At 59.1% G+C, this 24829-nt stretch overlaps 1 protein-coding gene across 1 annotated transcript in view; it reads right to left on the reverse strand.

Annotated features, from left to right (window-relative positions):
* The window catches only part of CMIP (c-Maf inducing protein), a 226521-nt gene that overhangs the window by 86043 nt on the left and 115649 nt on the right, over positions 1 to 24829 (reverse strand). The window contains exon 2 of the mRNA XM_058279658.2: positions 1531 to 1656. Within this exon, the coding sequence (XP_058135641.1) occupies positions 1531 to 1656 (126 nt within the window). The remainder of the gene's footprint in view (positions 1 to 1530; positions 1657 to 24829) is intronic.

The following is a 24829-nucleotide window of genomic DNA, read 5'->3' on the forward strand; positions in this document are numbered from 1 at the left end:
ACCTCCCGCCACCGGAGTGGGCTGGGACTGACCGCCCTGTCACAGCCTTTGGGCTCAAGCAGGCAAGAAAGGGGCAGGGAGCGGAGGACGTCTGTCCGAGGCCGAGGGGCTCCTTCCGAGGATGGAGAGGCGTGAGGGAAGAGCAGGGAGGGAGGGGAGAAGCTTTGCTGGCTGGAGGTGGAGAGGGAGGGGGCACGGGGAAGACGGACAGTCTGTCGTGTGATTTAAGAAGAAAGCGGCCTGGAAGCAGGCTGGGCTTTTGGCGCCCTCCAGGAGAGGAGAGAAGGGGATTTGTTCTAACTGCGGTCAGCCGTGAACCTTGGCGTCCTGAGCGCCGACGCTCCCGGGAGGCGGGCCGGCTGACTCTTTGCTCCAGTGCGGTGACACAACCCAGTGGTTACTTTGCAAGAAAGAGAGTTGAAGAGCATCTCCTTGGGCTGAGAGGACTCCCCGGAGTGACGGGGTCAGGAAGAAAGAGCTCCTCAAGGCAAGGCCAGCGCCGGCCTTCCTCCCACGGCCGGGCGTACGGGCTCCAGATGAGGCGCCCCCGCCTGGGATTTGGGGTGAACCCCACTGCAACCATCTGTAATGTGTTTTACGCCTGTGCGCCCGTGGCCGGTCGTTTCTGTCCAATCTCCTCCTTCCCTGTGGACCTGCCAGTCACCCTTTGGTCCTGGCCGGGCCAGCCATCAGCTCCCTGTGGTCAGGGGTGCAGGGACCTGCAGCAGAGCCAATGAGAACCTTCCAGGAGATTTTATACGAAGAGACCAGGAGGAAAAAGTCCCCGCTTCTCTAAGGGTGGGGCTGGGGGCTGCAGCAGCCAGTCTTTCCTGCACAGGGAGGGACCCTGTGTGTCTGTGACACTAACGCTGTGAAGTGGAGCTGGGGGCTACAGCAAGACCCCGATTATCAACATTGTTTGGGTCCTGGGTCCAGCTTTGCCTGAAGTCCTCGTTTGCACTTCGAAATTAATACAGTCACAGCATTACGTTCTCGTTGCCCCAGCTGGTTTGCGTCACGTTTTTTTGTCATTTCCAATCGTGAGCCTGGTCATTTTTCTCAGGAAAGAGCTCATACTTCCATGGGAGTCGCTTAAGACCCAGGTCAGAAAGAGGGAAGACGCCCCTCCCGTGGAGCACAGCAGAACGGGAGCGTCTGTGGCTCGTTCTTTTTACAGGCTTAACAACGAAGCTGCGTGCCTCAGTTTCCCCAGGTGTGAAGTGGAAATCATGAAACCTGTTTCTTGAGTGTGTCAGGAGAAACCTGCAAACCTTGTTGCAGGAGAAGAGCTTCAAGGCCGAGCCCGGCACGCAGTGGGAGCTCGACCACGCGCACGCCCTCCTCCTCCCCCGCCCCCACGAGCCGCAGCATCTACCTCCATCGTTTTCCCGGAAGAACCAGAAAGCCCCACGTTCAACAGCCCTTCCCCCGACACTCAGACGTCTCTCCGTCCCTCGTCCCTCGGGGGAAAGCGGAGGGCGCTGAGGGGATGAGGGAGAAGAAGGCGCTGACTCATGTTTATGTTCTTACCTGCAGCAGGACAGTTCCCCCAGGAATCGTGAGCTGTAAACAGTACTTCGGGGCGTTCTCCCAGGACAGCAGCTGAACGTCTTCAATAGCACTGTAGGACACCGAGTTTTCCATGTACCCAGTCGGCTGCAGGAAAAAGAAAAACACGTGCATCGGTTACAAGTTCAAGCGGAACGCCCGAGCTTCAGAAGAAGGTTCCCGAAGATGTCCCCACTCCGGTGACAAGCAAACTGAATTGGCACCGGCACTCGGCACCCCCGGGGACCCCAGGGAGCTCCGTCTCTCCTGGCTGGCAGCGTCCAGCTGGGGGCGGGTGTCCTATGGTGGAAATTCATGCCAGCGTCAAGGAGAGCAGAGGCCCCAGACGGAGAACTGGCTGAGGGCAAGAACGGTGGCTCGTTCACCTGCAGGGCCCAGGCAGGACGGAGTCCAGATCCCTCCATCCCGCGCCATCTCCAGGCCACCGCCATCTCCTGCCCATCAGGTGTCGGCAGCCTCCCCGCTGGACTCACGGCCTCCCTCTCCCCACAGAGCGATGCTTCAAGATGGCAGCTCCTCGGCTCAACATCCGTCAATGGCTCCCAGCGCTCCGACCACAAGCCCCCTTCCCCGGTGTGCGGGCCCCGCGTGCTCTCGGCCTTCACACGCACTGCTCCTGCTGCCCGGGGCGCCCCTTTGCACCCCCCCACTCCCGGCTGTCGCCTTGGCAACTCTAGATCTCAGCTCAACAGAACTGGAGGGGGGCACCCGTCCCCTGCGGGCCCTGAAACACAGGCGCATCCCCACCCTATCCCGTCGTTCGTATCCTCCCGTTGTGCGATTATCTATTAAACGTCGGCCTCCCAGGCTAGACCGCAAGCTCCTTCTGCACCGCCTGGCACATGGCGAGGGCTCGGCGACACGTGTTGAAAGAAAGAATGAGAAAGGCTCTCGCTGGCCAGCGCTGGGGGTGGGCGGTGGTAAGACAAATTCACGGCCACTCACTGTTCTCTGCGGCTCTGGAGAGAAGGCACAGGGGCAGGGGGCCTGGGGACTGTCCCTGTCACTGTGGCCCTAGAAGCTGGATGTCACGAGTCGCCGAAGCGAGTGGAGCACAGCTGAGGGGGGGAGAGTTCAGCGCCCTCGAGCGCTCGCGGGCACCTGCAGCCCTCGGCACCTGGAGAGTGGGGCTTCACTTCCCTCCCACTGCACAGAGGCGGCCCAGGAGGGCACTGACTTGCCCAAGGTCACCCAGCTGGGGTGGCCAGGGCGGAACTCAGGCTCCTGACCACTCTGCTGCAATGCACGCAGGAGGCGAGGCAACTCAAAGCGCGAGGCCCAGGGGGGGAACTCGCCAGACCGGCCAGATTTAGGGCCTCCGTTAGGGCTTTCTTTTCCTGTTTTTTAACTTTTTATTTTGAAATCATTTCAAACTTAAGAGGATAGTGGTGAAAATAACACCTCCATTGGGTTTTTAATGCTCCACTCTGTCCACCAAAGGTGACATGCGGGGATGGAGGGGCGGGCTGGCTGCTCAGGAGCTAACGGCAGTGACCGACGGACGTGTTCATTCATTTCTCGAGCATCTCCAGAGTTCCGGGCCCCATGCCGGGCACTGGGGACACAGTGGGGAGCGAGGCAGGTGGCATCCTTCCTCCGTGGAGCCCCGTGGGGCCCCTAAGCAAACACGACACCTAAGTAAATAAACTATCACACGGCAGGAAGCGCTGCTCTAAGACTCAGGCTGTGGTGCCGGGCAGCTGCTCCTTCAGACGGGTGGTCAGGGAGGGCTGGGGGCTGGGGCCGCTGCGGAACGACGGGGGGCACAGAGCAGCCCAGGGTGCAGGGCCAGCGCAAAGGCACGCAGAAGGCCGCCGGGCGCAGGGCTGGCAGGAGGTGACACGCCGGGGCCTGCGGGCTGGGCTGGGGGGCCGGGCACTGCTGCAGGAGCCTGGCGGGCGGGCCTGGGGGGTGACACTGGTGCTGGGACCTGGGGGGGCCCAGAGAGGAGGAGGCCGATGGCGCCTCGCCGGTTCTCACCCCCCCACCTCCGCCCCCCATCTAGGGTGGCCAGTGCCCCCACTGGGAAGGCTCCTTGACAGCAGTGCCTCCAAACCTCGCCCCGCAGGTCTCCCCTGCGCCACGCTGCCCTGCGCCGGGATCGCTTGTGCTATCACGTTCTCAGGACTTTGCAGTGGATGCTCCAGCCCTAACGGTCCGTCTCGTCCCGGGCAGTGTCAGCGCGATCAGGCGCCTGCACGGGCAGGCTGTGGGTTTCTTTTCCTGACCCGGGGTCACATCTTGATGGAGTCATTACTCATTGTCACTCCCCTGCTGGCGTGGCTGCACTGTGGCCGCGGGGATTTTCGCTCTATTCTGTGCCAAGAGCCTCAACGGCGCCTGGCCTCGGGAGTCGCTTGTTATTTTCCTAGTAAGTGAATGAATATTTTACTCACCTATGTTTTTAAACATAGCACACCCCCTAGCACACCTGGGAGCTGCCCTTTGCCCGCGGGGGACCCCTGCAGGCCTGCCTTCCCCGCCAGCCTCTCCTCCTCCTGAGGTCCTGCCGGCCCCAAGCCCCAGAGCCCCTGGCCCCCAACGCGCACAGAGGCCGGAGGGACGAGCGGGGACGTGGCCGTCCGGCACCTCGGTGAGGTCACTGGGCTGCACCCGGCAGGATGGAGACGTGAAACTCCAGTCCCAGAAGCCCAGCGAGTGCAGGCGCTACCACGGGCCCTGGGGGGGGGTTGCGGCCACAAAGCAAAGCAGCCGCCCGTCTGGGCCGGGCGCGCGCCGGCCTCGCTTCTTTAGAATCACACCTGCGCACACAGCAGACGCCCCGAGACCGCCGCTTGCCCCGCAGCCCCCCCGAGGCCCGCTACGCAATGGGGCTTGGCGGGCAGAAACAGCCGTACAGCTTAAGACGACCCTGGCCACCACCTACCTCTGCTTTAGCTCTCTTAAAGTGGCCTTAACCAGAAGTTGCAACAAAGGCATTTTTGGGGAAAGGTTGGGCCTACATACATATGTACTGTTTTTAAAAAGCAGATGCACTGGGAAGCAGAAGGAACTCAATGGTTGAGTGCCTGCCTCCCATGCACAAGGTTCCAGGTTCAAACCCCAGGACCTCCTTAAAAAAAAAAAGCAGATGCATTGCTTTTCCATTATTTGAGGCAATACTGGCTAAAAGCAGATTTTTCAGAATCGAGACCTGTACTTGGGTCACTTACTGTGTGACCTAATACAAGTTATTGTACCTATCTGAGCCTGTCTTCCCCGGTGGGAACACGAGAATGTAACAGGTAGGATTATGGGGAGTGTTAAAGGAGCTCCTGCTTGTCAAGGGCTTAGCACCACACTGGAGCATCTGATGAGCTCAATGAAAATGAACTGTTAGGAGATAGACCCTGTAGCTCTGTGATCTTCCTCCCCCAAACCCATCACCCCAGACCAACCAGGAGAAAAACCCCAGCAACCCCAGTGCAGGAACATTCCACCAGCTCCTCCCAGCGCCCCTCATAACTGCCAAGGTCATCAGATGCAAGGGAAGGCTGAGACACCGCTCCAGCCAAGAGGAGCCAAGGGAAACACGGGACGAAACATAACACGGGATCCGGGGACAGAAAGAGACATTAGGTAGAAAGCACAGAACTCCAGATAAAGTAAGGACTTTAATAATAATGTACCGCTGTTGGTTCATTGGTTGTGACAAAAGTACCGTTCCAGTAGGAGTCGTTTCCAATAGGGGAACCCTTGCGTGGGGTATACGGGAGATCTCTGTTACTTTCACAATTTTAATAAAACTATTCAAGAATAAAAGATTTATTTTTAAAGATACAGTCGATACTGTCTGTGGCTGCTACATCGTCATCCTCCCTGTCACCACCATCCCCGGAGTCGGCCATGTGGGGCTAGTGAAGGGCCACGTGGCGGGTGGGGGTCCCCCAAGCATTGCCCTTAGGATTCAGGTGTCAGCTAACCCTAACCCTCGTGCCAAGTACTTTTTACAGAGAGCAGAGGACTCTGGGAACGTGGGGTCAGAGGTCCTGGGGAGGAGATTCCTGCACAGGGCAGGCATGGAATGTGATAAAAGAAAAGCTACGTTCTCCTCTCGAGGGAAGCTTGGAAACTCAGTTCTACGAGGTCTAAGAGGACATTACATAGATCGCAGGTTTCTCCTAAAAGTAGGAAAGTGCATGACACACTGTGTGATCAACTCACAGACCACCCTGGGATAAGCAGAACCGGAGGGATGACATCCACCTAGAGGCTGCACAGCAGGGGAGAAAGGAGCAGATTACAGAGGGGACAGGGACAGAAACACTCTACGTCTTGATTGTGGTGGTGACTTCTCTGTCCATGGCTGTCAAAACTCACACAACTGTACACCAGAAAGGATTACTTTTACGGCATGTATATTATAACGAACTTTAAAAAAGGCAATGCATGAATATTAACGAAACTGGGAAAAAGACGAGTAGAACAAAATCATATCAAAATCACATTGTGATTGCCTTTAGCACTTTGGTATGTTTATTTCCCAATTAATTTTTATACCTAATTTTTTACAGAGCCAAAATCATACAGTATATATAATTTTGCAACAACAACAAAAAACAGAAAACGTAATTACCATTTTCTGAACAATTACCTTCAAGACTATTTTTTCAGTGGCTGTAAAATATTCGATCGTCATTTACCTGACCATCCTCCTTCCTCATCCCATTGGACAGGGTTCTTGTTTCATTTTCTGCTACTGTAAACAACTCCACAATGGACATCCTTGTGAAACATGTTTTTCTGCCCTGTATTTAGGATTATTTCCTTAGGTCACATTCCCAGAAATGAAATTACTGGGGCAAAGGATAAGAGCGTATTTTACATCGTTGCCAAATTGCTCTCCTCAAAGAGATAGTCAAGAGACCTGGGACCTCTGGCTGAGCTGGAGGGGCTTTCGTCCTTGGCCTCCAGCTGGCCCGGGCAGGAGACTGCCTGGGGACGGGCAGCTCCAAGCAGGATGCTGGACATGCGGAGCCCGTGGGCCGGCACCCTGGCACGCGGGGACGCTGGCTTCCCACGGGAGCCTGGGAAAGGGCCGAGAGCCGTTGTCTGTTCACTCTCGGGGGTGGAGTGGGGCCAGTTTGGCGGCTTTTCACTCGCCGACCAGGGAGAGAGGACCCCGGCCCACATGTGCTCCTGAGCGAGCTTCTTCCCAGCGTCCCCTGCAAGGCCTGGATGGTGGCCGAGTGTGGGACCCGGAGGCTAGAAGGCCAGACGCAGAGCTGGCCACCCTAAAGCGGGCACCTTCTCAGACCTCCTGCCTGGACAAAGGGGGCAGGCCCTGGGGGCAAGGCCACCCCGGAAACAGCCCCCAAGAGCCCCGGTCCCCGCCTTGCCTCCCCGCACGTGTCTGGGAAACCAGCTCCCTAACCCCAAACTGGCCTGTGATTTCCACGGCGATTTCTCTAGAAGTGACCGTGAGCCTCCAGGTAGAGGCTCCACGCTGACCCCACCGCCCACGTGGGAAAGGCGCCCGGTGCCCGAAGGAGAAAGCTGGTTCTGCAACACCCTGCGTGAGCTCCCGCCCGCGGCAAGGCTGGAGGGCATGGGAAGCCGAGGATCCCGGCCCGGGCACGGAGGGCTGCCGGCCATGGCCTGCGGGGTCCCCACGGCGGTGCGTGTCGCCTGTGCCCATATGGGGAAGCCACCGCGTCGCCGCATGGGAGGCGGCTCGCCCGGCCCCGTTCCAGGCACTACCATCCCACGGGCACAAAGACACCAAAGAAGGACTCACTCCCACCCCCAACGGCACCCAGGCTTCCAAGGAGGTGTGTCACGTGTGCCGTGGGGAGTCCCTTCCAGCCCCCGGGGCTCTACTGACCCGTGAAGCAAGTGCCAACAACGGCAAGGGCACAGCAATCCTGGTGAAATTACATGTATAGGCGTCCAGTACATTGAATTGAAAAAAAAAAAGAAATCACACCATGGTGTGGTGCGGACTGGGGGAGCAGGCTGCAGCCCCCCGCTGCACGTTTTTTCCACGACAGTGGGAGGAAACATCCTACGCACACGCACCAGGCAAGGTGCGGCAGGAGCCCCGGGTGACACAGGTGCTTGGCCCCTGGCCCAGGGCTTCACCTGAATCACGTCATGCAACCTGTCGGTGCGGGGTGGGCGCGGGGGTGTATTTATCCCCATTATCTCAGTGTGGCAGAAGAAACGGAGGCACGCAGAGGCGAAGGCACGCCGAAGCCCCCTGCCCTTCAGAGACGCTGGGGATGACAGCTCGCAGTCCCGAGGCTGCGTCCTGCACGCCCGCGCTCTGCCAAGCGCGCCTGGCCACAGGCGAATTCCAACCTGCGTTCCTGGGCGCACGCACGAGGCAAGCACGGATTCAAATCAGGGAAATGAGCCAGGAACAGAGACCGGAGCCGGAACCCGCCTTGCGGGGGTCTCCGCGGCTCACGACCATGCGTCTCCCCACGGCCACCCTGACCCCGGGACACCCCCGGCTGGACTCGGCCTCCGGGGCAGACACCCACGGTGCTCATTTGGGGAAGGTCTGTCAAAATATTTTGGCGTTCTCTTTAATCCCACAAATATTTAATCTCTTTAAATATTTTGCAGCGGAAGCAATGTCACGGGAGACAACCTGCTGCTGGATGGGCTGGTCCGGCCCCCCGTCCCAGAACAACTCTCCCCACACCCCCTTGTGACTTAACCGCTGCTGGAGGCGGCTACGCCCACCCACAGCTCTCGGTGCCACGGGGCGGCAGGCGGCGGCTGCCACGCTGACCGGCTGGGTCGAGCTCGGCTTCGTCTGTTTTGTTTGGTTATCCGATCGTTTCCTTGATGCCAACGGCTGCTTCCTGCCGCCGCAGGCATCCCTTCTGTCCCCAAAAGGTGACTTCCTGCTTCACTGCTGTGACCGATGAAAGAACATGGCCACACTCGTTAAATTTATGTGTAAAATAAGGGTCAGTGGGCTTTGAGTGAGAAATGACATTCCTCTTCTGTTTTATGGTGTTTTCTTTACCTCCTTTTCTCGGGGGTTGGGAGAAGTATTCTGAATTCTTCCGCAAGACAGTTAACTCTAGCCTACTGCTGCCCTATAGAGCTTTCTGTGATGACGGCTGCATTAGTCAGCCAGAGGGGTGCTGATGCAAAATACCAGAAACTGGTTGGCTTTTATGAGGGGTATTTATTTGGGGCTGGAGCCCACAGTTACCAGGCCATAAAGCGTGACTTCCCTTACCAAAGCCTATTTGGAACATGTTGGAGCACGATGGCTGCGACGTCTGCGAGGGCTCAGGCTTCCTGGGTTCCTACGTTCCTGGGGCTTGCTTTTCTCTCTTTCAAGGTTCCTTCCTTCCTGGGGCTGGCTTCTCTTTCCTCTGCGTGCTGACTTCCCAGGGCTCCAGTTCAAGTCCTCAGCATCAAACGCCTAGCATTAAAAGCCCTGAGCTCTGTTCTTCACCATGCCTTTTATCAACGCCCTAATTGTAACTCAGCCATGCCCAGGTACAGATCACATTCCAAGCCTAATCCAATATTTCTTCTTGAAATTCATCAATTGTATCAAACTGCTACAATGGCAAAGTACAATATCTGGGCTATTCAACACAGTAGCAGTAGCCCAGTGTGACCACTGAGAACTTGAAATTAGGCTGGTGTGAAGGAGGAACTGACTTCTAAGTTTTATTTAATTTCCCATAATTTAAATTTAAAGTCACATGGGGTTAGCATGGTTCAAAATAACACCAAACATTTATCTAGTATGTGTCTTTTGAAAACGCCTTCTCTTAATGAATACATTTTTTTTCATCCTTACAACCAGGCTGTTGATCTTAATGATATAAGGAATAATTTTAATTTTACCAAAGATTCAGAGCTAAAGGGAAACACTCACGTCATGCCCCTCCACATACACCCCTCCCCAGAGCTTCCCTTGGGGCGTTAGTCATGTAGTCATTCAACAAACAGAGCCCCTCCCGGGCACAGCCCACTGCTAGCCCATGGCTGTGGACGCACCCTGCAATCACAGAGCGCATGAGCCAGTCCAGAGACCAATGATCCACAGAAATGGTGGTTCAGACCGATGGCAATCCGTGTCCCTGGAGCGTGCGCTCTTCACACACTCAGGGCCACTTGCGCCATCCGAGCAACTCGCCCCGGCTCACAGGACCTCAGGAAGGGAGTCTGCAGAGGCGCTGGCCCTGCCGAAGCCCCGGCCCAATGGGGTTGGTGGCGGGCCCTGGCGCTGGGCGCCCTCCCCCGGCGCTGCTGCCCCATCCTGAATGGTCTGAGCGGCTCCCACCCCGACACTCCCCGGGGCTGAGGAATGCCCCGGCGGCCCCCTGCGCGCACTCCCGCATCTGCGCTGCGCTGCCTGCCTCCGCTAGCCCCCTGGCTCCCATGAACCTCGAGAGACCGCCGCTGGAGGCGCCAGGCGGGGGCACCATGTATCAACACCACCCAGGACAGGGTTGAGGAGAGAACCGACACCTTCAGATGCCACGTCCTGGGTCTGTCCACAACAGCCCATGAGTCCAAAATCAGGGGCGCACCCACACCCCCTCCAGCAGGACGGCTCAGGTGGAAAGAGCAGATAATGCCAAGTGTTGGCGTGGGCACGGAGTGACCGGAACGCTCCCGAATGGCTGGCAGGGGTCAGAGTGTCAAACCACTGTGGAAAGCTGCGTGGCAGGTGCTGCTGACGCTGGGCCTATGAGCCCCCCACAGCCCGGCAAGTCCACTGCTGGGCAGGAGAGCCTGCGTGTGTTCTCTCCAACACCTGAACACAAGTGTCCCTGAGCACAGCTCACTGCAGCCCCCAGCTGGAAAGTCCCCAAACGCCCATTGACAGAAGAATGGCCGTCGCCCAGGGGAGTAGCCACAGCCATGAGAATGATCTACACGGACACCCAACAAATACGTGAATCACACAGACCTGATGCCCAGCAAAAGGAGCGAGACACAAAAGAATACACGCTATCATTCCATTGATAAAAAGTTCAAAAACAGGCAAACCTTCACTTGTGCTGGGAGAAGTTGGCACACTGGTCAGTGGGGCGACAGGCCATCTAGTGTGCTGGGGACGGAGGGGCTTCCCAGGCGTTCACTGCTAAAGCTGGGAAAGTCCTGGGCAAACCGGGTGGGCTGGTGGCCCTACTGGTTACCCTGGTATGGAGAATGCTGGAGGGAGGAGCAGACAGTCCTGGAAAGAGGCATGAGGGGGGCTCTGGGTGGTAGTGACACGGTGTGTTCACTTCGTGAAAATTCAAGTGGCACACGGCACAGACACTCTTCCCTATGTATGTTATACATCAGCAGAAAGATTTTTTAAGAACTCTGACGGTCTGAAACGGAATCCGGGCCCCGCGCAGATGCTCTCTGAGTTCCTCCCTCATCGTCAAGGCGGGTCCCCAGGGCGCCCCAGGGGTTCCCCCCAGTCTCGCCTGACATCAGCCCTCCCCGGGGCCCGGCAGGGGCTTGTGGGAGCTGCGGGCTCGTCGGGGCGGGGGGACAGCCCGGTGCCCGGCATGGGCCGAGCGGCGCCTGGAGGCTGCGGCCGGCGAGGCTGTCCCCGGGCCGCTCCACGGGGACAGTCGGGAGGCCCATCCCGGGCTCATTAATCACAGCCCGCAGCTGCCCCCTTTATGGCCAAATGGCTCAAGAGATTTAATGACAGCAAAGGGCACCTCTCCCACATCGGGGCCTGCAGCCGCAGTGGCCTCCGTGGCACGGGCAGGGGGAGGGAAGTCCGGGCCTTGGCCTCTGAGCCATGGGCACCTCTGACTTCAAGCAGGGGTCGAGGCCCTTGGGGGCTGGGGTGAAATGCCTCCCACCGCCCACGGCAGCAGGGGGGTGGACGGAGCAGGTGCTGGGCCCTGTGGGCCACGCTGGGTCCCCTTTGGTCGGGGGGGGGGGGGTCACCCACACCTGGTCACACATGGAGCAGGGCCGCTGACCCCAGGGCAGTCCTGGTCTTGCCCACGCACCCACAGCCCGTCCTGGGGGCGCCAGGGGGCTTTATGACTCGCCAGTGGCGACACCTGTGGAAAGCAGGTCATCGGGGCCGGGGAGGGGTGGGAGGGCTTCCCTGAGGGGACGCCGGAGCCGGAGTGGGCGGAGGGGAAGCTGCTCAGTGAGGGGTGTGGGGGGCAGGGACGCCTCAGCCCCCGGCGCCCAGCCCTCTCTGCTCCTTGGAGTTCTCCTTCCTGCCCCAGCCCTCTCATCCCTCTTGCCTCCTCCCTTAGTTCAGGACGTCTTGGGATACTAGCAGGCCAGTGTGGCAGGGGCAGAAGGGCACGCCCCGCAGCCAGCGCAGGTCGCCGCACTCCTCGCCACCTCCCCGCGCTCCGCGCCCTGCTTCTCGTTTCAGTGGAACATCTGAGAGACACAGCTACGCTGTCTAAAGTGCTGCAGCGTCCTCGGTGGGGACGGGCCGCCGCCCTCAGGAGGGACGGAACACCACCCTCTGTGGGGACGGGCCACTGTCCTCTGTGGGGACAGACTGTCGCCGTCTGTGGGGATGGATGCTGTTTGTTCATGGACACGGGGGTTGTTTCCAGTTTGGGGTGCTAAGAAACGAGGCTGCTGTGAAAACCCCTGTGCACATTTGGGGGAGGTGAGGGGGGCTCTCCCTCCACAGACAACCCCCGCCCCGCCCCGCCTCAGCAGCTGATGTGTCCTTGCTCTCCATCAGCCCCTGTGCGCCCGCTCCGGGAGAAGGGGGAGGGGGAGGGGAGAGGGGGCGGGGGAGGGGGAAGAGGGAGGGGCCGCGTCCCTCTCGTGGAAACCTGACTGTGGGTCAGGCAACCTGGGTGGCCTTTCCACACACGGGTCAGACTTGGTTAGGAGCCTCTGGGTGGGCGTGTGATTTTTCCCACGAGGCAGTGAGATGCCAAGTCACCTGCCAGCGCGCCGGGGAGACCAGAGGAATCCTGCTCGTCGCGCTCTCTCAGTCCCTGCCGTGCCTGCGCCTCCACAGGGCCCGTGGCGCCCAGCATCCGGCGAGCACCCACTTGGCCACGGAAAAAGGAGGAAGGAGGCAAGGTGGGAGGACATGGAAGGAAGAGGCGCTTAGGGACAGAGCATCCAGGCTGGCGTCGCCTCCTGCCCGAGGCCGGCTCTGCCCACCTCGGCCAGCCGCAGGTGTCCGACAGACCTGCCCGGGCCCCCCTCGGCATCCACGGGAGCCACCCTGAGCCCGAGGACCCTGGACAGGTGCGCGGAGACAGGAAAGTAGCTAAAAGCACCATCGGGGCGGCTGGGCGGTTCTCGGGCGCGTGCCAAGGCACGGGTCACCTGCACCGCGTGTTCAGTCCCGGCGCAGCCCTGCCCGGCGCCCGGCACGGGTCCCAGCACGTCTCCGCTGAGTCATCCTTTCCAGCAGGTGCGGCCTCCACTGACGGAGGCCAGACGCCATGGCGCGAGAGCCGGCTGGGGCAGGCCGGGGCTGGCCGCCCGGCGTGGCTAGAAGGGAGGGAGGCCGCGCAGAGGTCTCCGTCGTCGGCTTTCCGCCCTGCCTGTTTTCTAGGCTAACGCCAGTTCTTCTACAAGACACAGAATGGGGGCTTAGGAGCCTTTTCTCGCACGAGAGCATGGGCAGGTGAACAGGTCTGTCCTGGGAGAGAAAAGGAAATAGCAGCCCGCCCCCCCCGCAGGTGTGGGCCGAAGAGGGCCGGTCTTCCATGAAGGAAGTTCAGCTCGAAATTTCCACGATCCAAAGATGCCTGTGCTCTCTCGTGACCAGAATCCGAAAGCATTCGGGGTGCTCTGGTGGTCCCGGCTACGTGGTGTTGATCAGACCGGCACGTGGACAGACGGAGCAGGGCGGGCTTGTGTTAAAGAAAAGACGGGCGGGGGCAGGTGGTCTGCAGCTGGACCACCGTTTACAGCTGGCCTCCGCCCCGACTGGTTCATACCTACGCCATGTCCACGTTAAGTGTGGCCAGTATCGCCTCTGCTTATTGCATCCTAACAAGCTTTGGTTGGGTGGGCAGAATTTCAAAAGACAGAGGGCCTGTGGGTGGGCTCTAGCGGAAACCGGCCGAGTGATGGTAAGAATGTGTCTATATATCACAGACATCCCCGGGGAGCCCCTAGAAGACACCTGCTTCGGGTCTTTGTGGGATCGGAGCCCCCACTCCCAGGCTTGACGCGGACACGGGCCATCACTGGAACCCTTGGAGGCAGGCACCGCGATTGCTCCCATTTGGCGGGTGACAAAGCCGAGGCTCCAGGTGACGTAGCTGCCTGGGGTCACCCAGCAGGAACCGCAGAGCCGGGAGGGGATCCAGGCCGTGAGCCTCATTCCAGACCTTTCCGTACCCTGCCCGGCTTGCAGGACTGAGGCTCTGGGCCCCGCTCTCCTACTTTAGGGAGTGGGTTTTTAATGGTGTCTAGAGAGCTCACTTGGGCCCCTTTTTGGCCAGGAGGGCTGTGTGGGCCTAAGGAGACAGTTCTGGCCCTGGGGTCCAGCTTTCTTGGAGAAAAATCACCTGATTTGTGCATGAGCAGCCCAGGGGTAAGGGGGGGGCGGTGAAGTCCCTTCTCATACATCCTGGAGACCCCGGCGGCCCTCCAGGCAGGACCCCAGCCAGGAGCACTGAGGGGCTGCCACTCTTTACTTGAATTCACCGAGGCTAGAATGCCGCTTTCCACTTGTCCAAGCACATGGGCTCACCTCCTAGGACTCTGCACGGCTGCCTCCAACCAGCCTGTGGCTCCATGGTGCCTGGCAGCTAGGATCAAGCCAGACCAAGACCAGGCCAGCCCCGAGGCGGCGAGGACCCCAGCAGGCCTGTTCAGCTGCCTCTGACCTTCACTGACCTTCACGTGGCTCCACCTCGAGGGCAGAGCCCCCTCTTCCCTGTTCTTCTGTTTCCCCACTCAGAGGAAACCCCTACAGGAGGCTCTGGGTACACCTGGCTGCCATGGTAGGCTTGACAAAGGCAGAAGATGCCCCTAAATACTGCCTGCGGTGGGCCTTTAGGAAAGGCTGATGGCATGTCACCAGCTGGGGGCTTCACCTGGCGGGGGGGTTCCCTCGGGACGGATCTGGTGGCGGGCCCAAGACTTCGCCAGCATTAGCTCTGCATGATGGATAAATCATAGCCTCCACTGTACTACGAAGCGACGCGGCCCTGCCATCGATAGCCGCCACCCCAGCACCCCATCCCCTCTCCTATCTGCTTTATTTGTGTACTCATCAATTACCATCCTGAGCATTTTACTTCTCTCTCTTTCTCCGTCTGGCTCCTCCCCCTATGAGATTGCACGCGGGCAGGAATGTTGTTTATTCGCGGCACACAGTAGGTGCTCAATGCTGCACAGCCTGATGATTCCTGGGCTTCTCCTGTGTGCCAGACACCGTGCTAAGTGGCTCGCATGTCCCAAATCCTCTCGCAGTTGGGACAACCGACCCAGGGAGATTTCACTTCCTTGGGCTTGTTCTTGGCCCTTGGAATTGGGGGGTCCTAATCCGATGTGACCTCACAAGATGGAGAGGTCGCCACGTGACGACTGAGGCCGAGGAAACCAGGGGCGGCGGGCAAGCCACCCCGGGAGCCAGGAGGAGGGATCGAGCCTTCCCTCCAGACAGGGGGGAGCAGGCTCCACGCACGCCTTGATGTCGCATGCTGCCCTCCAGCACTGCGAGGCTGCTCCTGCTGTTTTAAGCCACCCAGCTACGGTGGCCTCAGGAAGCTAAGACCAGCTTCCACACAGATACCGACCCATTCATTGTCAGCATTTTCAGCAAGGAGAAGAGTAGCCTGGAATCCCTTCCCTCCAGCACCTCTGGGGCGTCAGGCACATCTATAGCCCGCTAGCATCCTGTGCCTAGGATACGTGCAGACACAGGGGCGCAGGCACCCTGGGGAAGGTGGGCTCCGTTCCACTGTGGGGACAGTCAAGAGGCCTTCAGGGAGTATGGGACACTTGAATTGGGTTTTGAAGGGAAAATAGGAGTTTATGAGGCAGAGATGGATGTGGAGAGAGATTGATCAGAAAAACTGTACTAGATCCAGATTAGGGAAAGCCTTGAAAGCCAAACCAAGGTGCCTGGGTTTTCACTGGGTTCCTGAGGAACATGGGGTCTCAAAGGGGATCGATTCCCCTGCTGATGAGGCATCAGGAAGCCAGTGCACCTGAGCTTGCCTTGTAAATGGAGAGCCAAGGGACTGCTCCCAAGGATGGCTGTTGCCACAAGCCTCTGAACGAGGTGAGCCCTGACTAATCACCTCCTTCTATTATCAACGTTGCTGCCATAACAGTAACACCAGCCATCATCCTCCAAGGAAGGAACAGAACGCCTCGCCTGTCTATTAGGCCTTTCCTCCAAGGGACACTGAAGGCACGATGTGCTTTTTGTCACTTCCATGAAAAGCATTTCTACACCTCATTCTATCAGAAGAGCGGTGGAAACGGTGGAAACGTTGCTTTATCTATTTCAGCATCCCATTTACCCAACAGGTTTCCAAATCCTATCTCTGAACAAACCTGGATGAGTAAGAGCCTGAAGGTGGCAGGCTGGACGGAGAGACATGACTCTGTTCACTGCAAGTGGCTATTTAGACCCACGGACACTCCAAATCCTTTTTTTGGCAAAAGTCAGGGGCACGAAAAAATAAAACCTAACAAATCACAGAAACCACAATGGGGAGTGATGGAGTCTGAGTGTGAGAATGCCATTTGTTGACTTGTGCAATCACGCATTCATTCAACAAACATTCCAGGGCACCCGCCCTGGGCTCTGTCCTCCAGGAGCTCAGAGAACAGAGTTCATGATTCCAATGTGATAAGAAAAAGGCCACAAGAGGGGCTCTTGTGGAGATGGAAGGAGGAAACTGCTCCAAGGAGACTCTTGAGACATGAGCAGGAGTTTGCTGGGCCAAGGAGATGGAGAGGCATCTGGGCAGAAGGAAGAGCACGTCTGGGGGGTGACGGAAAGTGGGGGAGTGCCTGTAGCCTGGGGCTGACGAGGCGAGAGGCTGGGGGAGGAGACCAGAGCACCGGGCTCTTTGAGGTGTGCTGGGAAAGCCACATTACAGGTGCGTTCCGCCCCGAGCCCTTGGCCAGGCCGAGAGGCTGGCTGGAGGCAGGACGGGGGGTCCCCTCCAGCCGTTCCTGGTGGAGGCTCGGGAACTTCCAAGGTCTGGGGAGGTGGGTTGACTAAGAGGTGCTACGTCACGGGGCAGCTGCAGATCTAGGGTTTACTGCAGACTTCTCTGCGGAATGTAATGGGGACAGCGACGTGGCAGTGGCTTGTGGCAGAAGCCTCCGTCCTTCCTTATCGGGGGCCGGGGAGGTTAGAGAAACTTCTCCTGAGCAGGGGCTGGCCAGGTCCCACGGGTTTCACCTCAGCCAAGACTCCGTCCGCAGGGAAAAGCACCCATTGCTGGACGGAGGTGAGGAACTAGGGCCTCAGAGGGCTCCTCCAAAGGCCACTTCCAAACAGACACACATCTGCTGGCCTCTGGCCATGGCCGACAGCTGGGGTGAGGGACGAGGCCCGGTCACACCGCGTGAGAAGAACGGGGTCCCTCTCGGCGCACCTGCCCCCTCACAGGACGCAGCAGGCACGGGCGGCGCTGCTCCCACCCAGCTCTGCTCCTCCCGGCCCTGGCTCAGCCCCCTCAGTCTCCACAGAAAACGCGGTGACCCTCTAGGTGACCTGCCAGGAGGAGGGACGGTTTCCTTTTGTCCACAGGAGGTGTAAAATAGACACCAGCTCGTCACGCAGCTCAAATCATGGAAAAGCTGGGTGAAGACTCGGCTTCCTTCACTCACACCTTCTCTAGTGAAAAAGAGACGTTCTCTGAGCCTCAGACTCGCAGGTTACTCATTCATCACATACTTCTGAGTACTTCCTGGGTGCCACGAGAGCTCCCAACATGTCCTAAATGCCGGGGATGCGTCCAACAAAACAGACACAAGCCCTGGCCACGGCCTTTCCTGAAGAAAAGGGCTTACTGCCATCCGATGTCCTCCAGGCAGCTCAAAGTCACCACCCGCCCGGCGCACCCTGCTGTCTTCCTGGGTCCAGCTTGAGCACCCAAGTCTCCTAGTTGTCCACACTCGATCCCTCACGTGCAGTCACACTTGGCACCCTCAGTGCCCGACTAGTCGCTCACAGGTTCCGGTCGAGACACCCCTTGCCCCTTTAACCCATCCCCTCTTTCCGACACCCTCTTGTCTAGTTCTCTCTCCTCTCATTCTTCCTTCTGGAGAATTACAGAAGCTTCCTGCCTGGGATTCCTGCCTCCAGTCTTACCCTCTACGCCCCTCTCTATCCTCAACTCTTTCACCGGAGGTTTGCGTTATTCCCTGCGCCATGCGTTTTCATAACATTGCTTTGCTTACAGAGAAAAATCCAGCCCCTTTGGCCTTGTATCCGGTATCTTCCATAAAGGCTTTCGGATGCTCCGGTCTTTTCTAGAGCCCACTTGGGAGGGACGGACCCTGAAGTGCCTCCACAGAGGAGAGGAGCCTGGGGCCAGAGTGGACCGGGCATCCCCAGTAAGCCTCAATGCGAGGGACTGTGAAAAGAGGGGGCGAAGAAGCAAGGGGTCTGCTCCTGGGGCTGGCCCCTCTCCCTCATAGCTTTCACCCGCCTGCGGGGAACTCTTCTGACGGTCGCCAAATCTTGGTCCCTCTCCTTCCACGGGGACAAGTATTGCCAAGGATTTCTTTTTATTTTATTTTATTTTTTTAATTAATTATTTATTTTTTTTTTTAAATTACATTATGAAAAATATGAGGTCCCATTCAACCCCACCGCCCCCGCCCCCCACTCCCCCCACAGCAACACTCTCTCCCATCATCATGACACATCCATTGCACCTGGTAAGTTCATCTCCAAGGATTTCTTTTTAAAGGAAGCAAACACGGGCACTACTTGTGAAAGAATTCCGACACGGCCGAGGATAGCTGCTCAAAAATTACAAGAATAGACTGGTGGCCGATCGCACAGCGGTCAAAGAACAGAGCCCCCTTTGCTCCGCCTGGGACCAGAGCTGGGTAAGGGCCCGACCTCGGGGAAGCCCCGGTGACACGGGGCCGCGTTCGCACAGACTCGGGGCCCAGCGCTTTCCCAGTGCTGCCCACCGCCCGCAGGGGCACAAAGGGGCTACACAGCCCAGAGGCTGGCAGAAACCCGTCTGCAGCCTCGGGAACAAGTCCGCCTTTCACTGGCCAGCCAGGCGGCCAAGGTCAGAGGCAACACGAGCCAGGGCTGCCCTTCAAGTGCCAAGGACCTTTAGAAAAATTTAAGTAATTTTAAATAGAAACGTCCCCTTTCCCAGCTCTAAACAGACGCAGCGGAATGTCTTTTGCCCTTTTCCTGGTGACATAATCACCGCACCCCCCGCAGCAGACTGCCGCCACCAGGAGCTACTGAGCAGCGGAGAGCTGCGGGTCCCTGCGCAAAGCGCCCCTGTGGCTGGGCGTTCCGCACGCTCCCTTCCCTTTCTGCTGCTTCTCTCTCCCTCTGCCCAGGCTGTGCGATGTCCCTGCTCTCAGGACAGCACAGCAGCCCCTGCACCACATGCGCCTCCCCCCGACTTCCTGGTCTTGGAAACCCAAGCAGTACACTTGTCAGAACTGTGTCCCGGGCGAGCCAGGCGCCTCCAGTGAAGCGCGGGGGTGCCAGGTGTGCCGGGGGGACAGCACCACCCTGGGCGCTTCCTCCCAGGTTCTGGGCTGTGCCTGGGATCAGGGCGTTTGCTGGAAAAGTGGGGTGTTCCTGTTTACTGGCAGCCAGGCCCACTGCTGACTCAAAGACCAGAGTTCTTGTGATGAAGGAAAAAACCTTCCCACTGAACACCAGGGAACTGATTAAAGGCACTTCCTGCCTTTTAGGAGCTCCGCCCCACTCCCGCCCCACCTGCCCCACTCCGGCCAAGTCTGATAAGTGACTGGAAAGCCTCCTGGTGGCCCTGTCAGGCTCAGAGGGACGGGGGCTGCCCTGGCAAGTTGGAATTGAACGCTCTGGGAGGAATTCCTGGGGACCCTGGCTGCCCATCTGGACGTTCCTCTATGTGGGACGTGGCCCCTTGGGGAGGGTTTTCCAGGCCCCCCAGGAAAGAGGCAAACAGCAAAATGGCAGGAACTAAAGAGCTGTGGGCTCTTTAGTGAAAATACTTGGCTCTGGAGTCAGGCTCCCCTGGGTGCACCTTGGAGGCAAGTGACTGCATTGCTCTACGCCTCGGTTTCCCCATCGGCATCCACCTCAGAGCACACTGTGAAGAGTAAAGAAGACAGTTTTCGACAATTCCACTCCTAGGCGTATACCCCAAAGAACTGAAAACAGGGACTCGAAAAACAGTTCCATGTTCACACACGTCAGAGCAGCACCCTGCACGGGCCTGGAGGCGGAAGCCCAGGCTGATGGACAGATGAATGGCGACTCAGCACATGGGCCACGTGCCACGGGGAAGTTCTCGTCCCTGAAAAGGAGTGCAGTCCTGAGACACGCTGCACAGGGTAATGACCCTCGAACACACGATGCTAAGAGAAAAGGGCCAGGCACAACACGGCACGCAGTGCCTGATTCCATTTCTACGAAATCTGCGCAGTGGGGAGAGCCGTAGACTCAGGAGGCAGCTGGTGGCTCTGCCAGGAGCCGGGGGATAGGAGAACAGGGAGAGACGTCATGAGAGGCATGGCGACCCTTTCGAGGGTGATGAAAACATGCTGAACTAGAGACGGTGGCCGCGTAACACTGTGAATTGCTCGCTTTAAAATGGCTCATTTCATGTGTCATGAATTTGAAAAGGAGCAATGCTAAGCCCAGACTCCTTGCCCACCCGACGGGCCTGACCACGCCCTACCCCGAGCGAGCTGAGGGTGCAAAATGCTGTACGCAACACCCACGTCCAGGTCAGGACAGTAAGGGGAGGATGAGCATGACCGCCTGCCGGGGAGCCCGGGGAGGGCGGTGGCCAGGGGTGGGCTCGGGCGCGAGAGCCGATAAAGCAGGGGCGTCTCAGGGCGGGCGACTGCCCGCAGCCATCCCGAGGGGGACGGCACTCTTGGAGCCCAAAGACGTGGGTTCGCTTCTCCCGGAAACGTTTCTTCCTGAGCCGCCCGCCCCGGTTTAGGGCTTCACAAGCCTCTCTGGTCGCTTCATTGGCTCTCTTGAGAGCGGCAGATCCCTCTTTCCAGGCGCAACCTTTACCAGGAGCCCCTGTGGGAAGGCTGCGGGGGCCTCCCCTTGGCTCCTGCGCACGCCTGCCCCGCTCCGGAGCCATCCCGGGAGGCCACATTTCCTTCCACCTTCCCAGCGAGACACCCAAGAACTGGCCCCACCCGTTTCTGCTGGTTTCCTTCAAAAAGGAGGCGCGAGGTGAGCCACTTCCACCAAGAGGCAGACTTGCTTCTGAGTGAGAAACGGCCTCCTGAAGTCTTGGGGGGCGGTGGTGGGGGGAGGAGAAGGGGCCTGGGTTAGCGGGTGGCTGAGGAGGGCACAGCCAGGACTAAAGGGTGCAAGGCAGAGAGGGGTGGACTTTAGCACAGCACAAAGGCTGCCGGGGAGACGGCGGGTCCAGACAAAGCCTGTGTGGTGGGCTGGCCTCCACCCTCGTCACCAACGTCCTCCCTGTCGTTAAGAGATGACCCCTTGTCACCCCTGCAAGAGCCCTAAGAGGCAGACGGCGCCATCCCTGTTTCACTGCAGGGGAAAGTGAGGCACAGAGGTCAGAGTGCTTACCCCGAGGTCAACTGGAATTCCTCTCCGAGCTCAAGATTTTATGGAAGTAAACACAGAGGCTTGGAAGAAGGGCGTTGCTTTCCAGAGTTATCGCAGCAGCCAAGCGGGACTGGGACAGCTTTTCTGGACTGAGAGCTCTCTGTGCTGAGAGAGGCGTGTCCAGAGAGGCCAGCGGGCCTCATGGGCCAGGACGAGGGGCCTGGGGCCCGAGGCAGAGCCTGTCCGTGCCGTCGTCCCTCCCCGAGGACAGCGTGCAGGGATGCTGGATGATGGTCTGGGATGGCACCTCCCAGCAGCCGTGTGGGCAGGGGGCAGGTAGAGGCTGCTTCCAGGAAAGGACCTCCAGAGAGGGGACAGAGGGTGCCTGCACGCAGCCCGGCACGCCCTCTCCCCCACGGGTAGCCCGAGTGTCCGCACCCACCGGGGCAGGGCCACCTCCCGCACGGCCGCCCACCCAAGACAGACGGCAGACTTTTCTGGGCTGAGGGGACCAGGGGAAAGGACGGGGAACATTTCACAAGGACAGTTCTCCCCAGTGTGGCTTCCAAGGAACACGAGTCCCACAGGAGGTTTTTCAGATTGGAAAAAAAAAAGGAGGAGGGGGTCCCTGGACAAATCCGTTCGGAGAAACGCTTCTGTTACACCCCTCACAGTCGCAGATCGAAGGTTCTGAGACGTCCTGCAGCCAAGAACCCTGTCTCCGCCATTTCTACACCTACTCGGTTTGTTTGTTCTGCTGCTGTTATTTTTGTACATCGATTAACATCCTAGAACAAAACCCACTGCAGGAAATGCCCGGCTAAGATCTTCCTCGGGGAGAGGGTGGAGGTGACAGCCGCAGTTTCCTCTTCGGGAAGCAGAGATCTTTCTCGGCTGCAGGGAAGAGCTTGCTCCCCCTCTTAGGACCTGGGCGGTGTTGACAGTCCCAATCCCTCAGGGTGCCGTCAGGCCCCGCAGGCGGGTGCTGGGCTCCCCCCGTCTCGCCCCCGCTGCTCTGGCTCCCTTCCCTGGCAGGTGAGGACCTCACCGGGGCAGGTTCTCCTCCACTGGCCTTCAGTGCTCGGCCCCCTTCTGTGCCTCTAACCGCCTCCCTTCAGCCTCCAGCGAAAGCCCAGAAAATAGTCACCTAAGCTCGCCTGGCAGGGGAAAAGTTCAGGGCTAAGAAAAGTCTTGTTCGTCTCCCAGAACTGGTTCAAGGAAGAGGAAGCACGTGACGCGGGAGGGGAGGAAGTCACGGCCTTTGTAAGTGAATTCAGTGCCCATTTCACAGATGAGAAAACAGAGGCTTCAGGCCCCACTGACAACTCCGCTGGGGTTCCCCACTCTGAGCCGCCCTCCTGTCGGGCCCCAAGCACCCACAGCTGGGAAGGGCAGGGGGGAACTTGAACCCAGGACTCTTAACTGCCTTTGCATGGCGGCTCACGCAGGCAGTAATTCAAGCATCCCTGGGGGGACCAAGGCCGTCAAGGAGAGGTGCATGCCGGGCCCGCTGGAGCCTCCAGGGCCCCTGCCGCGTTTACTCGGCACTAATGGATGAAGCCATCCTGGGGGGACCTTCCTTCCCAGGGCCCTGCTCTTGCCCCAGACTCACCTGCTTGACTCGGGGGATGTTTTCTGTTCCCTGCAGCTGCGCTCCTACCAGCTCCCAGGCTTCCTAGAAAAGCTGGGCCCGGGAGGGCCCTGGAGGAGAACGCAGCCTCCGCTGGTGGTGGCGGTGCGAGAGGAAGGGGTCGGTGGCCAAGGTCAAGCCCGCACAAGATGGCTTCTCAGCAGTGTCCCGAGACCGCCAGAAGCTCCCAGGAGCTCCGGGGTCCCCGACGCGCCGCCCCGTGACTTGGCTCAATTGTCTAACGCCTCTGGTCTCAGTTCCCTCCTCCCCGAAGGGAGACCACAACAGGCACCTCGCGTAACAATGGACCGTCCCCCGTGTGAAGGTGAAATGAGATTATCTGGGTTAAGAGTTTAGCACATGCCAGGAGAGTGCACCGTAAGCGCTCAGGTCTTCTTAGTTATCGTGTTACAGACCAATGGACTTGCCCGAGAATGTTCCGGAAGTGGTAGGGAATGCCTCTTTCAACTTAGCATCGCCTCCACAGAAATGGAGCAATCAGGATCCCCTCTCAGCGAGCCCAGAGATTGCACTGGGAGAGCTCTTGGTGCGTAGCAAAGCCCCATCAGGCTTCCCCTCCAGCGGCCACCAACCAAGCACCTGCTCTGCCCAGGCCCGGGAATCAGCAGGGATGAGGCCATCCTCACCACGTATACCTACGTCTGGTCCACTCCGGTGTGGGGTGCTAGGGCTGGGCGAGCCGAGGTGTGATCTGATCAGTTACACGACTGCCCCGCCCCCGGCTCGCGAGCCCCCAGGGAGCAGGAACCGAGCTGACCCCGCAGCCTACCCCTTCACGCCCAGCACCTCGCCCGGCGTCAGCCGTATGGAAACTGCTTCCAGATGGGTGACTACATGAGCAAAAGGAGGGACTTTATCTCAGGCCCAAATCGAAGCCTCTGTCGTACAAGCCACCTGCACCCCTTGTTAATGACCGATGGCTTCTTGGCGTGCCCGCGACAAGCGCCTCCAACAGCTCCCGGGATTCACCAACTGCCTTCCCGATGGACTAAGTGGACACCACCGACACGGGCTCTCGGGTGCTGCCCAGTCCCGCTGGCCGATGGCGTGAGCTGCCAGCCCCCGCCCGTGACCTCCCACCTGCCGGGGAGAGCTCTGAGGGCCACACAGCCTCTCAGGCCAGGCTACAGGCAGCCTGGAGTTGCCAGGGGGCAGCGGGAAGGAAAGATGGCGGGCGGGTGGGGAGGGCAGCCGCAGGAGACGGGCTGTACCCAGGAGTGAAGACGATGCTCAGGCTGGGGTGGAAGTCACGTGGGCTCCCTGTTCTCCCCGGGGCTCACGGGTAGCGCCATCCCTCCACGCCGGGGCAGCCCTGAGAACCTTCTGGGTTGACGGGAATGCTCGGCAGCCACACTGTCCGGCATGGCAGCCGCTAGCCACATGTGGCCACTGTGACTAGGGCACTGCTGTCTTACATTTACTGCATTATAATTACACGTAAACAGCCGCTCTGTGGGCAGTGGCTACTGGATTGGACCGTTCAGGTCTACGCTCTGGAGGTCAAGCGTGGGATCTGGGGGTTTAGACGGCACCCCTGGAAATCAGCAGAGAATGGAAAGCAGATGAAGCCAAGCAGCCCGGAGCCTGCGGCTCTGAGGCCCACGAGCGCCAACAGCTCACGCTCATGACCCCCGAGGTTTGGAGGCTGGGTCGCTCGCTAGCAGGGCACGGGACTGGGACCCAGGTGGCGGCAGAGCCCGCAGCACAGCCCTCCTCTCCCCTCCCGCCACCTCAACACACTCCCACTCCCACACCCCAGGCAGCAGAGGCGGGCGGGCGAGGGCCCCCAGTTTGTACCTCTGGCAAGTGGGGGTGCTGAGCAACCTGGAGGCATGGAAGCTGGTGGGGACTGAAGCCCCTGGGGTCCCCTCGGGTCCCTGGAGGGACCTTCAGCAAAGACAGGCGATACACTCTGCTCAGCTGCAGGAGATGGGAAGTGCTGGCCAAACCATATGGGTGGACAACTCAAC

Source organism: Dasypus novemcinctus, chromosome 18 (assembly GCF_030445035.2).
Source record: "Dasypus novemcinctus isolate mDasNov1 chromosome 18, mDasNov1.1.hap2, whole genome shotgun sequence".
In the NCBI taxonomy this organism is placed as follows: Eukaryota; Metazoa; Chordata; class Mammalia; order Cingulata; family Dasypodidae; genus Dasypus; species Dasypus novemcinctus.